Source organism: Ornithorhynchus anatinus, chromosome 4 (assembly GCF_004115215.2).
Source record: "Ornithorhynchus anatinus isolate Pmale09 chromosome 4, mOrnAna1.pri.v4, whole genome shotgun sequence".
Taxonomy (NCBI): Eukaryota; Metazoa; Chordata; class Mammalia; order Monotremata; family Ornithorhynchidae; genus Ornithorhynchus; species Ornithorhynchus anatinus.
Genome location: NC_041731.1, coordinates 27,930,336 through 27,945,886, shown reverse-complemented (window position 1 = coordinate 27,945,886; position 15,551 = coordinate 27,930,336). Strand labels below are relative to the sequence as shown.

The 15,551-nt window shown below is 47.2% G+C and overlaps 1 protein-coding gene and 1 long non-coding RNA gene across 4 annotated transcripts in view; one reads left to right on the top strand and one right to left on the bottom strand.

Moving 5' to 3' along the window:
- The window catches only part of ASTN2 (astrotactin 2), an 869,558-nt gene that overhangs the window by 614,627 nt on the left and 239,380 nt on the right, over window positions 1-15,551 (top strand). For all 3 annotated transcript variants that reach the window (XM_029062728.2, XM_029062730.2, XM_029062729.2), the window contains one exon: window positions 5,221-5,486. In XM_029062728.2, the coding sequence (XP_028918561.1) occupies window positions 5,221-5,486 (266 nt within the window). The remainder of the gene's footprint in view (window positions 1-5,220; window positions 5,487-15,551) is intronic.
- On the bottom strand, window positions 503-11,847 carry LOC114811164. The gene is made up of 2 exons (XR_005659925.1): window positions 11,678-11,847; window positions 503-780 (listed from the first exon to the last, which is right to left on the bottom strand). It is a non-coding gene; the product is annotated as an uncharacterized LOC114811164 (long non-coding RNA).

Here is a 15,551-nt window from a genome sequence, read left to right as displayed (position 1 = left end):
CTGCCAGTCCTTTGGGTGATGAGCCCCATGAGGGAAAAAGGGAGTTGGATCTTTAGAAATTTTTTGACCCATTGAGCACTCTCCTTCTCCACCCTTGAGCAGATTGTCATCTGCCCTGGACCCCAAGGGAGGAGCTAAGTCTCTATTATCCCCCCAATTTCCTCCATCACCCAAGTTCCCCAATTAGTTCAAGCAGCCTCTTGGCCAAGCAGGCAGCAGCCTCTGCGAAACAGCTGTGTATTCTGTGTGGCTTTCTGAGATTTCACTCAGCAGCTCAGACTCTTGCAATAGTTAACGCCCCCCCCCCAGTTAGGGGATTATTTTTCCCACTTGTTGGGGGTGACGGATGGTGGTTGCGGGGGATTTACTGGACAGCAGTTGATGGGGAAAGATCTATGGACTGTTTTTGTTGCAAAAGAGAAGGCTATATTTTAAACTGATGGGTACAAGATGATATTTTGTGTCGAGTGAACTTCTCCAATGAACGGATAAAGGCACTGGGTCACATTCCTTCCAAATTTATCTACAACTTGCAAGGTGCAGGTCCGGGACACATCATCTCCATGCCAAGGTGGAGGCAAAGCATGGACTCTCATTACTGTATCCTTCAGTCAGGGTGAACAATAGGCAGGTGGTAAGCAGACGTGCTGCAGTTAGGAGCAGCATTCTAGGGTTTATGCTGACTGTGGGGCAAACAGGGAATGCAGCCTCTAGGTTTCTCTAAGTTTTCTCCAAACTGCTCCTCCCTGGGCTGGAACATTCTGTCTCAGGAGTAGAGAACTGTAATGATAATAATAATAATAATAAACTGTTAGGTGCCTACTATGTGCCAGGTACTGCTCTAAGCACTGGGTTAGATACAAGGTAATAGGGTTGGACACAGTCCCTATCCCACATAGGGCTCAGAGTCTTAATCCCCATTTTACAGATGAGGGAACTGAGGCCCAGAGAATTTAAGTGAGTTGTCCCAGGTCATACAGCAGAAAAGTGGCAGAGCCAGGATTAGAGCCCAGATCCTTCTGACTCCCCGATCTGTGCTGTAACCTTTAGATCACGCTACTTCCAGCTCTTGCTGTCAGATCTAGGGTGATGGCCTGTCACATAACTTGGCAAGGAGAAGCTAACAAGAGGCAGAGTGGCCCAGCAGAAAGAGCACGGACCTTGGAGTCAGAGGGTCTGGCTCCTAACCCCAGTTCTGACATGCCTGCTGGGTGACCTTGGAGAGATCGGTGAACTTCTTTGGGCCTCAGTTTCCTCAACTGTAAAATGGATTTTACATTCAATGCCTGTTCTCCCTCCTATGGAGACAGTGAGCCTCATGTGGGACAGGGACTGTCTGACCTCATTATCTTGAATCTACCCCTGCGCTTAGTACAGTACTTGGCACATTGCAAGCACTTAACAAATTCCACAGTTATTATTAATTCCTAAGCCTACAGCCTGAGAGACATTGTATTCCAGGGAATGCAGCCTTGGCTGCCAAGAAAGAAGTTGTGTGCTGGTTCTTTTGGGGGTCCAGGGAGCCTTCCTTGACTAGAGGCAGAAAAGTACAGGGTCTCAGTGAGGTGGTGTTCAGGGAGACTATAAATTCCTTGAGGGCAGAAAACATGTTTACTTAGTAAATTGTACTTCCTCAAGTGCCTAATCAGATGCTTTGCACACAGTAGGTGCTTAATGAATATCGGTGATTGATTGACTGGTTGGGAGAGCTGGGGACCTAAACTCCGCCTCTCCCAGATAAGTTCAAATGTGAAGGGGTGCACTTTTCTGCGTATTCTTTGCAAAAGGAGAGTTTCTCCTAGGCATTTTGAATGGCCAGTTCTCTTCAAAATTATTTCATGAAAACACTAAGCATGCAACTCACCCAACATGCACACCCACCACTACAAACACAAGTTCAAGTAAACACACACACACACACACAAACACACACACAAAAACACACACCATTGCCGCGGATTGGCAATGAAAGAGTTCAAGCCTCTGCTCCACAGGTGATGAAGCGTGAAGACTCTGTCAGCTATAGGAAACAAAAGTTTATCGGGTTAGTTCTCACCCACGTAACGCAGGAAGCCAGCAGTTGGCCGTGCTGCCATTCCTTTGGGCAATAGCTCTCATGGGAAAAAAGAGTTTAATTTAAACTTAATTTAAATTTAGTTTAATTTAAATGACTTTAGATGTCAGCCTGGCAACCCTACCGGTACTCCCCCAACTCCCCCACCAACCCCCGAAAAGCATAAACCCCCCACAAAAATCAGTGTCCTTGGCTTTTGAGTGCAGGCTCGATCAGGTTTTCCCACAGGATTGAGAGGTGGTTTGCCCAGGGTTACACACATGGTAAACAGTGTGCTAGTAGTGTAGGGAAGAGCCTGCTGTTTCCCAGGCACCCCCAGCCATTGCTAGCTCCAGGATCTGGAGAGGTTCATGCTCCCAAAGAAGAAGAGAGAGAGACGTGGTAACCCATAATCAAGTTAGAACCAATTTACTGTGTGTTTCTCCCGTCTGCCACTGTCCTTTCATCACGTCCCCTAAGACCCCTGTGGTCACCTTAGCTTTGCTTGTCAATTCATCCCCTTGCCTGACTCGAACGTTTCCTCCCAAGGAACTGGCTTGTGCACAATTAACTCAGCAGCACGATCAGATGAAGGGAAGGGAAGAGAAGCGGTAATTGTTGCCAGAGTTAAGGAGAGGTGGAGGGGAGGAGAGAGTCAGAAAACCTTCAGAGCGACCCCACCGCCCGAACTCCCCGGGCCCCGTGGGCTGGTGTGGCTTCGTGGGCTCCTCTTCGAGGCTTGAAATTGCCCGGAGCCACCTTTCAAGAGTATACTCCCTCTGGTAACCAGTTCCAAATTTCTTTTTACATGTCTGTATATACTGCTGTCTCCCCAGCTGCTGAGATGCCTCCTTCACAGCCTTGTTTTGTTTATCTTAGTAACTACCCTGCTTTAATCCCACTGAAAGATTGGTTAGTTGGAATTCACTCAGTCTTCCTCTGGAGTCTTTGATCCCGTGCACATAAGCATTTGCTGACAGCCAGACGGAGAAGGTGGAGCCTCCATCCCTGGCCCGCAGGGGCCTCGAGAATAATGAATGAATGCTGCGTTTATTTGTATTTCTAATTGGCAAGTCGGTTGCCAGATAAGCTGCGTGTCACTGCAGGCTGAGGGCATGAGGCAGCCTTCCTCCTAACTCAGCCCTCTTCTGCAGACCCTTGGGCCACGGGGACTGGCCTGGCCCTTCCGGGGCCCCTCCCCTCACGGCGGGCGGGGTCGTGTGCCGGGTGTGCCCCAGGTCACCCACACCCCATCCTGGAAATGAATGTATTTGGGCGGGAGGGGAGGAATGGCATCTTTGGCACCCTTTTCCCTTTGCCTGAAAGGCCCCTAGATTGCTGACAGGTTGAACAAGGCTGTCTTAACCAGAATGTCCTGACTCCACTGGAATCTGCCTGTTCCCTGCAGGGAGCTGTTTTGGAAAGTCCCTCCATCACAAATGCTTGATGGCATTTCAAGTAGCTTCGACACATCTCCGGTGCCTTTCACATGAGGCTTTCCAAGTAGTCTACGATCTCCCCTAATTTTCCTGTCCTGGCCCTGGGGAGGCAGGAGTGATTTGGAATGGAGCATCTTGGGTGTGGCTGCTCTGCCCTCTCTGCCCTTCCTCCTGCTCATCCCCTCCTTTCCTCTCCCTCTTGGTTGGGTTATAAGCAGGTGGCATTGATGGGAAGGGATTAGAAATGAGGTCAAGGGTTAATGGAAGGGGACAGCAGGCCAGGCCTCCTGGCCACTGAGAGTTTGAAGAAACAGGTGGCAGCCATAGCCAAATGGGGTCAAGCTTTAGGCCTCTGGATCCACAGAGTTCTGTGGCTGCACTGGGCAACTCCTCAAGTCTACATTAGGTCTTCCAAAGCACTGCACACTTCTTTCCATTGAGCCTTTCCCCTTTCCTCCTTCAAAATTCGGCTCGACTCTCATCTCTATGATACCTTTACAGGGGAGCCCTACTTAGCTTCTTGAGCTCTCTCTCCCAACGTTTGGAAGAGATGGAGTGTAATTGGCTGTATCTCCATTCATTTGTGCAAAAAAAGATTCAGTATTTCATGAACCTTCTGAGCAGATGAATTGAAAGGAAACAAGGGGTCGAAAACATGGTCTTTCTGGGAAGAAGCCAGTATAAGCAAGATTTTTATACGTTTACCATATTGACTCATATTCGGTATCACTGTACCCAAGGTGCAGTACTCTTGCTTAATGTTGATAAGCATTCCCCAACCCTCTGTGCCTGGCGGTGTTCCACAATTGTATTTGAACATGGCTTGAGAGTTCACAGTCTGTTAGACAGCACAAACTGTCTAGGCAGGTATCTCCGATCTTGTTTCATTTAGAAAACCCCCGAGATTGATTAGTCCTAAGGAGAAAAAAACGCATCTCCAGAAGTTAGTTCAGAAGGTATCAGCCTTTGTTCCTGGGCTGTCTTCTTAATGATCCCCCTGACCTCACCTCCCAAAGCAGACCTTGTTTCATTCCTTAGACTCCCCAGCAGCTGCTTGGCATGTATCTCTGCTGATGGCTCAGTTGCCACTGGGTCTCTTCTGCCCCCCCCAACCTGTGCCAGAGGCTGGGCCGGGATTCCTCAGGACCACTGGAAAGCAAGACCTACCCTAGAAAGGGGTTATGTGGAAATGTCAGGGTCTCATGATGGCATAGAGTTACAGTCAGATGTCCACTCCTCAAGTGGCCAGAGAGCAGAGTTAAATAGTTCCTTAGGAGCATCCTTCCAATTGTCAGGCGGAACTCCTGCCCTCCCCTGCGCTCCCAGTGGAGAATGTCATTTCTGAAGCAGAAAACTCAGCATCCACTTCCTCTGATCTGGTGCCGAACTGTTCCTTTGGGTGGGTTTTTGATACCCAATTACCCCATCAGAGGTGTGGTTAGCATGGGTAAGTGGTACAATAAGTCAGTGCGTGAAAACAAATACAAGATTAGCTTCTTCTTTGCATTTTTCCCTGTAAATCTCATCTGGGGATAACCCAGCCCAGTCCCACACCCCCTCCTGTATGTCAGAAACAGATGCACAGACCCTGGCAGGCTTCCAGCCTAGAGAATGTGACTCTTAATCTGCCTGAGATTTATTTTGTACTGTTTGTCTCTTCCCCTGCCATCATCCCCTTTCCCGTCTCTCTCTACCCCGATCCCCCTCTTCCTCACCTCCATCCCCTAGAAACGACTGAGCTGGGCAACAAGAAGGAGCTGAAGTCCATGCCCTTCATCACTTATCTGTCGGGCCTGCTGACGGCCCAGATGTTGTCGGACGACCAGCTGATCTCCGGAGTGGAGATTCACTGTGAGGAGAAGGGCCGCTGCCCCTCCACCTGCCACCTGTGCCGGAGGCCAGGAAAGGAGCAGCTCAGCCCCACCCCGGTGCTGCTGGAGATAAATCGAGTGGTCCCCCTGTACACTCTGATCCAGGACAATGACACCAAGGAGGTGAGCCAATCTCACTCCCTGACACTCCCTGCCCTCGCTCACCCCTGTTAGTCCAGCCCCAGCTTCACCTATCTCTCTCCCCGTCTCCATCTGTCCTCGTCCTTGTCCTCCACCCACAGTGGCTCTCTGCCTGCCTCTCGTACTGCTCAGTGGCCCAGGAAGGAGAGAGGATTGGACTCCTGACCTCAGCTCTGACATCCTGCTGCATTCTCAGTGTGGCTTCCTTCGCACTGGCCCAGCACATCTCATGCACATGCTGTGTACCTGATAGCTGGGAACGCAGGCTGGGATGGGAGCCACAGTGGGAAGAGATGAGCTCTCAGGACTAATAGGAACAGAAACCAAACCTGGAGGTTTATGGTCGATGGTTTTCCACCGGGGCAATTTAATTTACCACTGGGTGTCACTCTTTCTCTTACAGGTGAGCTTGGGAGGATTCCTCCCCAGCCCTGGTGGAATAACTCCTGGGAGTTTACTTGCGTGAAGGAAGGTTAGGCCTGAAAGGGCAGGGTGTGGAATGGCACTTAAACTACTTGGACTCCCCACCCCCACCCTAGCCCTGGACTCCTCATCGTCTCTCTTGCTCTCCGTAAATCCTGCAAGAATTTAAGTGCTAATTATATGTAGATGTATTTCTTGGTTTCTCCATTTCCCTACCCTCACCCTTTTCTCAAACCAGAAATGACAGACCTGTTTAGAGTCACTTATTAGTGCTGGGCCTGCACTTGATTAGGCATTCAAAATGAGCCAGTCTGTGGCAGCTGTGGGTGGGACAGGGAGGGCGGCAGGTCTGGAAATAATCCCGGCGAATGGAAATATGACCACCAAGTGTGAGGGGGTGATCTGGAGGGAGTCAGTCCCGGGAGCAAGAGAAACTCGATGTTTCTCTCATGCTCTCTGTCCAACCCCACTCTCTGCCTCTCCGTTCTTCAATCCCTCCTCCTGTGGTTAGCTCTCTGCTTTTCCCCTGTACTTCTAGAGTCATGTCTGCTCATCCTTTCATCCTCCTGGTGTGCCTCTTAGGACAGAGGTGGGAAGAGAATCTTTTCCCTCTGTCTGTTTAAAGGCTCAGTGAACTTTGGTCCCCTCAGACGTGCACCAGCTTAGTGTGGCTCAACCCTTCTTTCCCTATGATCCTGGCCCTCTTCCTTTCAGCTAGGCCCAGTTCAGACAATCCTAAACAGAACAGATTGTGGCTAGGGAGTCTAAACCATAAAGAGCCTGAAACTCTGCCTCTGAACGTGCCTGCCCAGTCTGTTGCATTGCACTCTCCCCAGCACTTACTGTAGTGCTCTGCACATAGTAAACACTCTATACCATTGATGATGATGAGGATGATGCCTCTCTTGCCAGAACAGGCACTGATTTGGGGTTTTATTTTGTCCATTTGTCCTGTCTTTCATGTTGTTTTTGTGTTTCATGTCTCTGTCTATGTCTGCCACAGATCTACCCACCACATTATTCTTAGATTGTGAGTCCCCTAAAGGCTAGGGACAGGGTTAATTCCCATCTCTTGATTCTATTCTGGCACTTAATACAGTGCTCTGCACACAATAAGCGCTTAATGAATACTAGTTTTACGGATACCACTGCTACTATTGCTACTAATGATAATAATAATAATGATGGTATTTGTTAAAGTGCTTATTATGTGCCAGGCACTGTACTAAGTTCAGGAGTGGATACAAGCAAATCGGGTTGCACACAGTCCCTGTCCCACATGGGGCTCATGGTCTCAACTCAGGAGTATTACTACTACTACTACTACCACTGTTACTACTTTTAGTCACTGTCAAGGGACTATTTTGCCCTCAATCTTATCAGACCATCCTGAGGAAACTCTAGGGGAGTGGATGTATTGGGATTACCTCTGAGAGAGACACTCTGGGATCTAGAGGAGGCTTTAAGAGGGATTGCTTAATAATAATAAGTGGGATATTTGTTAAATGTTTTATTATGTGCTAAGATCTACACCAAACACAAGGGTAGATTCAAAATAATCAAGTCCCTGTCCCACCCCAGGGTTCACAGTTTAAAGAGGGAGGGAGAACAGGTATGTCATCCCCATTTTACAGATGAGGAAATGGAGGTCTAGAGTCATTAAATGACTTGCTGGAGGTCACACTACAGGCAAGTGGCTGACTCCTAACCCTGTGGTCTTTCCATTAGGCCACACTGCTTCCCAGGCAGGGCCCTTTAAGTCAGCTAGTGTTCCCACCAGGAAAAATCTTCTGCTTCTACCTTTCTCCTGTCAAGTATAGCCCTGAAGATCCAAGCTTTAGGAGGCAAGACTTGGTGCTCATCTATAGGCTAGTGTTTGGGTTATGGCTGCATGAGATGAGTCTATCCAGTGGTTGTCTGCCTTAGACCTTTGGTACAGTAGAGCCTGGGAAATGGTGTCTGGCGAACTCAACTGAGATGCCACCTTCCTTGGCTCCCCCAGAAAGGAATGTCCCCTCAGGACTGCCTTGGGCCTTTCCAGATGCTAGCAGGGCCCTTCAGAAATAACCGATGCCATAAAGAGTCCCCATTCCCACCCAAGGAAGCGAAGCGAAGCGAAGTGGGAAAGTAGCCGTCTCTGCCCCTAAGGATAAGAGTCTTCTTTTTCCACCACTGTCACCTTCTTTCTTCGCTTCCCATCTCCAGAGCTGCACATGGGAGCTGAGGTGGAGCCCAGATGCCGGGCCTTGCCCTGCTGCCCAGACGTGCTCTGGAATGACCATGTAGGGCGTTTGTTTGGTCTGCCTTGGATACGGGATGCTTTGCTCCACCAAGCCGCCTCTGTCCATCCCACTGAATGCATGGGAAGGGATTAGTCCTCCAGCCGTAGCTGGAAAGGAGCCCCTAATTACCCTTTCTGCTACGGTTCTGAAAAAAAGAAATCTTTATAATGGAGAATTTGATTAATGCACATGACCTCCTCCCTGCACCTGCTAAATGGCCCCACAAACACCCTAAAGCCTTCCTGAGCTTGGCTCGGCAGGACTCTGGGCTTTGTGTTTGGTATGAGGTGTATCCCTTTGAGCTTGTAAAAGCAGGTGTGCATCTGGGCATGTGTTTGTGTGTGTGTGTGTGCTTGTGTGTGTGTGTGTGTGTGTGCAGCAATGACCATAGTATTGTTTGTAGAAAGCATGTCGTGACTATTTGATTTCAAACAGTATTCCCAACCTTTTCTGCATTGTATCTCTGTACAATCTCAGCCAATGTGAGTTACACTAGGAGTTACACCCAGAGCAGATGAGGAAATGGAGATAGTTTAGGTTTGTGGGGAAGTTGTGTGACCTCATGGTTCTACCCGGTTACTCCCTACCCCTCCACCCAGGCCCTCCTGAGACCATGAGAATGGGGGGTTGCTATCTTCCTTTGGAACACCCTCTTCTGGGAATTCCTAGAAACAGCAAATGGAGGCCAGGACCTCAGACCCGAGCCCTATTTTAGAGACTGGGCGATTAGCAGCCTTTGGCTCATCTCCTCCTGCTATTTGGATGGGCGTCCTTGGCCCCAGTCATTCTATATAGCAAAGAAGCACTGGGAGTAACTGTCTTTGAGCTACTTTGAGGAGAGGCTTTCTATACACTCTACTCAAAGCATCTTTCAAGTCTCCAAGCTACTGGAAACTGTGATTGTCTAACTTGGAGGATTTGGGAGATGGAGAAAGGGCATGTACCTGAAACTTGTCATCATCAGCATCATCACTGTCATCATCATTATCATCATCATCATCATCATCATCATCATCATCATCCCTATCTTTGAGGAACATTTATGGGGCACTCATGTATGCAGAGCCTAGTGCTAGGTGCTTTTTCCAACCTATCTACAGTCTACCATTATAGAAGTTCCTAACATTTATCGAGTCCTTATGGTTTAACTCAATGCTGAACTATTACTCATGTTCTCCCTCTGGTCTGGAACACTGTCCCTATTCATATTTTACTATCACTCTCCTCATCTTTCTGAAGGCAAATCTCCTCCAAGCGACCTTTCCCTACAAGGCTCTCAATTCCACTTCTCCTACTCCCTTCTGCATTACCCTTGTACTTGGATTTGTCTGTCTCCCCATCTAGACTGTAAGCTCATTGTGGGCAGGGAATGTGTCTACCAACCCTTGATATAGTGTACTCTTCTCTGCACACAGTAATAATAATAATAATTGTGTGCTTACTATGTATCAGGCAGTGCACTAAGCACGGGGGTGGAAACAAGAAAATCAGGTTGGACACAGTCCCTTTCCCACTTGGGGCTCACAGTCTCAATTCCTATTTTACAGATGAGGTAACTGAGACATGGAGAAGTGAAATAACTTGCTCAAGGTCACACAGTAGATCAATAGCAGAGCCGGGATTTGAACCCATGACCTTCTGAATTCCCGGCCCATGCTCTATCCACTACGCCATGCTGCTTCTGAGTAAGAGTTCAATAAATATGATTGATTGATTATAGTGTGTAAGCCCCAGTTTTAATCAATCAGTCATACTTTTTGAGTGCTTATTGTATGTAGGGGACTGTACTAAGCACTTGGGCGAGTACAACACAACCATAAATATAAGACATAACCCCTGCCCACAACAAGCTTACAGTCTAGAAGGGGATACATACAGTCTAGAAGGGCATACATTGCATATTAATATATAAATAAAGAAATTCTGTATATGTACATAAACGCTGTGGGGTGGTTGTTGAATAAAAGGAGCATATCAAAAAAATGCTGAAGGGAGTGGGAAAAGAGGAAATGAGGGCTTAGCCAGGGAACACCTCTTGGAGGAGATGCACCTTCAATAAGGCTGTGAATGTGGGGAAAATAAGTTGTCAGATACGAAAAGACAAGCTGTCCAAGGCCGGAGGCAGGATGTGGGTGAGAAGTTGCTGGTGAGATAGATGAGATGGAGGTACAGTGAGAAACTTAGCATTAGAGGAGTGAAGTATGTGGGTAGGGTTGTAGTAGGAGAACATCAAGGTGAGGTAGGAGGGGGCAAGGTGACTGAATGCTTAAAAGCCGATGGTAAGGAGTTTCTGTTTGATGTGGAGATGGAGAGTTTCTTGAGGAGTAGGGAAGCATAGACTTAAAGTTTCTGAAGAAAAACGATCCAGAAAGCAGAGTGAAGTATTGACTGGAGTGGTGAGAGACAGGAGGCAGGGAGGTCAGTAAGGAGGCTGATACAGTAATTAAGGCAGGATAGGATTAGTGCTTGGATTAATGTGGTAGTTTGGATGGAGGGGAAAGGATGGATTTTGGCAATATTGTAAAGGTTGAACTGAGAGAATTCAGTGGTAAACTGAATACGTGGGTTGAATGAGAGAGATGAGTCAAGGGTAACACCAAGACTACGGAGCTTTTGAGACAGGAAGGATGGTGGTGCTGTCTACAGTGTTGGGAAAGTCAGGGGGAGGACAGGGTATGGGTAGGAAGATGAGGAGTTCTGTTTTGGACAAGTTAAGTTTGAGGTGATGGCAGAACATCCAAATAGAAATGTCTTGAAGGCAGGAGGAAATGCAAGACTGCAGAGAGTGAGAGAGATCAAGGCTGGAGATGTAGATTTGAGAATCATCCATGAAGAAGTGGTAGTTGAAGAGTTGGAAATGAATGAGTTCTCCAAGGGAGTGGGTGTAGATGGACAATAGAAGGGGATCCAGAACTGAACCTTGAGGGATCCCCACAGTTAGGGAGTGGGAAGCAGAGGAGGAGCCCATGAAAGTGACTTGAGAATGATTGTCCATTCTCTTGGAGCTTTTCATGTGCCTTCCTCCGCACTCCCCTCCTTTGATTTATTTTGTCTCTCTGAGGGAAGTTTTTGCTGTCAATAACAGAGCTTGAGCATGGTCAGAAGAATGTAAGCTGGGGACCTCATTAAGCAGAAATGGGGAGAGACAGGATTTTGACTCACCACTCCACCCCACAATAAGCCAGACATTCCTGAAACGGGCTTCTACTAACATCACCCAAGCGCTTAGTACAGTGGTCTGCACATAGTAAGTACTCAGCAAATACCATTGATTGCTCACTCCTTTACCAGGCTATAAAACTTGCAGATCTCTTCTCCTTCTAGTTCTCAATCTATCAACCAGTGGTATTTATTAAGTGCTTACTGTGTGCAGAGCATTGTACTGAACGCTTGGGAGAGTACAGTGCAACAGAGTTGGCAGATATGATCCCTGCCCACAAAGATCTTCCAGTCTACAGGGGAGCTTACCATCTAGAGGACAGCTCTGACTGCTCTTTTTTTTGGTCACTGTGTTTCCCCATCTTCTCTCTTCCTTCACCCTTGCTACAATCCTTTGTCCTCTCTTCTGCCTTTTCCCTGGCTCTCCTAGCAGTTCCCCCTACCCCCCGATTTTTTCACTCCTTTCTGTGCCTTTTTTTCTCACTCTCCTATTCTCATTTGGCTGAGAGAGGCCTCTATGACATCATAGTAAATCGTGGTATAATTCATAGCAGCCGTCACAGAGCCCCCGGCAGGGACTTGCAATAACTACTGTGGAAAGAAATGAGTCAGGTCTCTCCATACCAGCATGAGGCAGGGGGCCAAGACATTTCCTGTACGGTTCTTCCAGCAGGCTGCAGAGGCAGGACTTGGTACACCAGATGGGTTTTCTACTGAGAAAACAGTGTGAGCCATGTTCTTAAGAAAACAACAACCCAAATTGAAAGTCAGGCCCCAATGAGGCCATTTCATACCCATGGGAGAGGTCTCAGGCCAACTGAATGGTCTTGCCTTAAGGACCCTATGTTGTGGTGGTGGTGGTGGGTTGGAGGGGGGTGGGCTGTACAGAGATCACCTGTTCTCTCTCTCCTACAGCCCCCAGGATACTTCTCCGGCAGTCACTGTTTTCTCACCTCTTACCTTCTTCACACCCAGAGCTTTCCAAGCTGCACCTACCTCCCCATTCTGATCAGTTGAAGAATTATGGAGGGATTCCTCTGCTGCAGTCTTTCAGTGCTCCTGGTGTTTGGAGATGAGTCAGGGTGCTGAGGGCCTGGTGTCAGAGCCCAGACCCCGCTTTTTTTCTTGGGCTCGTGTGACCTTGGAAAGGTTGTGATCCACCCAAGATGGGATTCATTATATGTAAAAAGAGAAGGAAGGTGCCTGATTGCCTCACTTCCCTATTGCCCAGAGATGTGTGAGTGGACCACCGCCCGCTGCCACACATTCACATTCGCAAGAGCGTGTACTCAAACACAGACACACACACAGATGCACACACACAGATGCACACACACATAATCTTTGAGGTCAACAGTGGAAGTGCTCATTTTGAGAGCAAAAAATTCTCATTGTTCAGTAGTCTTTTTTTTGCTCCTTTTGAAAAGCACACAAAGTCCAGGATGTGAAATGCTTTACCTATTGTCTTTTAAGAATGTATAAATTAAAGAGTTCTTTTCCTCATTCACTGAACAGTAATCCAGCCCACAGACTGTTTTTGCCTTGTTTTTACAAACTATGGGAATCTCATTTTCTTTCATCAGAGAACCTTACTCCTTCAGCCTCCCTTTTTTCCTTCTCTTTTTTCTCCTCCTCCTCCTCTTTCTCCTTCTCTTCTTCCTCCTCCTCCTCCTCTTTCTCCCCACATCGGTCCAGAGCAAATGAGTCATTCCAGATTAAGCTACCCACAGTGGTACTGGTGTTGGGTGGCAGGATGGAATGTGAGATTCTGCAGAGAAAGCAGTTGCTGGGCTATTTTTGCTAAGGACTCAGGGGAACTTCAATCCCACGTCTGGCGCTGCCATACCAGGGTCTAGGGCAGATCACGTAACACCGTCCTGCCTCCGACTCTATAAACAAAAATAGAATGTCTAACCTAGGAACCTGGGAGTGAAGGTGGAGTGGAAGAAGTGGGCATTGGGGTGTTCGGCTCAATGAACCTCACTCTCTCTTTAGGAGAAGGGACAGGAGGTTGCACTGAACTGGCAGAGATGAACTCTCTATTGCTATATTTTAGGAAGGGGAGAGTGTCATTTGTCCATGCCCAGTATAGCTAAGTGAAATTTCTGGGTGGTCCTTGCCAACCCCCTTCGGTGGGCACAACTGGCAGCATATAACCTGGATACCACATGTATGTATTGCCACAGCATCCATTCATCAGTTTCCTAAACATCTTCCCAAACTGCATAAGAAGCCTCAATTCTCCAATCAGGACTGTCCACCGAGGATTTAGAGATTACTATTTCTCTTGTAGGCTAGGGAGAGAGGAGTTAAAAGTGAAGTTCCACCCCTATAAATAATAATAATGTTGGTATTTGTTAAGTGCTTACTATGTGCAGAGCACTGTTCTAAGCACTGGGGTAGACACAGAGGAATCAGGTTGTCCCAAGTGGGGCTCACAGTCTTAATCCCCATTTTACAGATGAGGTAACTGAGGCACAGAGAAGTTAAGTGACTTGCCCACAATCACACAGCTGACAAGTGGCAGAGCTGGGATTCGAACCCATGACCTCTGACTCCAAAGCCTGTGCTCTTTCCACTGAGCCACGCTGCTTCCCCAATGCCCTGTTCACAAGGAGCTTACAACCTACAGGGAGAGGCAAACATTAAAATAAAGTATAAATAGGGGAAACATAGATTATAAGGAGATGTTGCAAAAGTGTTATGGGGCTGGGGGTGAGTATCAAAGGGCTTAACAGGTATACAGACAAGTGCAAAGTCCCCTCCCCTCACCAGTCCAACAAGAAGAGCTTTTTACTCTTGGAATTGAAGTGTATTTCTGCTGTGTGTCTGTCTGCCTGCCTCGATAACTCCTTTATCTGTCTATCTGAAAATATACTGGTATGGCGCTAAAGGTATATTCAGGATTGATAATTCTCATGAATTAAGTTAAAATAGCTCAGGATCGCTCTCTCTGGGGCTAAAGCATAACCCATGTTCCTTCCATTACCGGCAAATCTTCTCTTGGACTCAGATATTAGCATTCCTAGTCTCCTCACTTTCCCAGAAAGAGTGACAAAGCAGCATACTCTCTCTGCATTTCTGACTGCCTTGCTGCGGGGCAAATGACTATCAGCAAAGCTCAGTATCATTCCTCACAAGAAGGGTTATTATAAGGAGATAATTATCTCCCCATCTCCAATAATGACAAGAAGAAAGGAAATGAGTTTAAATGGCAACAGGCGGTATTGAGGTCAGAAATAAGGAAGACATTCTTGTACTTATTAGTTCTTAAAAACTGGAATAGGAGGAAGAATGATTTTCCCCTGATACTGTAAAGAATATGATAGTCAACCACCTCAGATGGTGTAGATAGAACCTTCCTGGTAGCAGGGGAATTGACAAAATAACCTCTCAATTCCCCTCTACCACTGAGGCAGAGATATAGAAGGACAGAGAAAGTACTTATGTATATACATTATTCAATTTTGCATTCAGTTGTTTTGATTACTCTTTGTAAATATTTTAATGTCTGTTTCCCTTATTAGAGCGTATGAGTTCCTTCTTGGTAGAGAACATGCCACTTCTCTGTTTTGCATCTCCCAAGAGATTAGTTCAGTACACTGTAGCCATTAAATAATACTACTACTTCTGTTAATACAAAGATAGAGAGAGAGAGAGAGAGAGAGAGCAGATAACTCTATAAAGTCACGTAGAAGTCCAGATTCCTCACAACGGGAAACAGAACTAGATTTTTGACCTCGATTGATGCTAAGGTAAGAAGCAGGGCACTATCCTATTGGTCCAGGAATGGAACAGGGAATCTGGAAAGGCTCCAGGATCTTGGGCAGCCTTTCTGACCCTTCTCGGGGCTCAATGGAACAGTAAAGGGTTATCGACAAGCTTTCTCCTCTCTCGTTTCCACAGTGTTCTCAGAACTTCTCTCCTCCCCGACAGTTGATATATAGCAGCCCAGGCAGCTGCAGAAACACTTAGATGATGGGATGGGAGCTGATCCATCGTGTCCCCTGGGGGGAGCTTTGATTCAGAGATCTGTTGTTTGTGTTTAAGAAGATAAATGGATGTCCAGTTAGATGTTTAGGAGACCTCAGGGAAGTTATTTAATTTTAAACTTGAGTAATTTCTACATTAATCTTTATTCACATCTGCCTTGCCACAAATTGTGTCATTTTAATTTATAGGA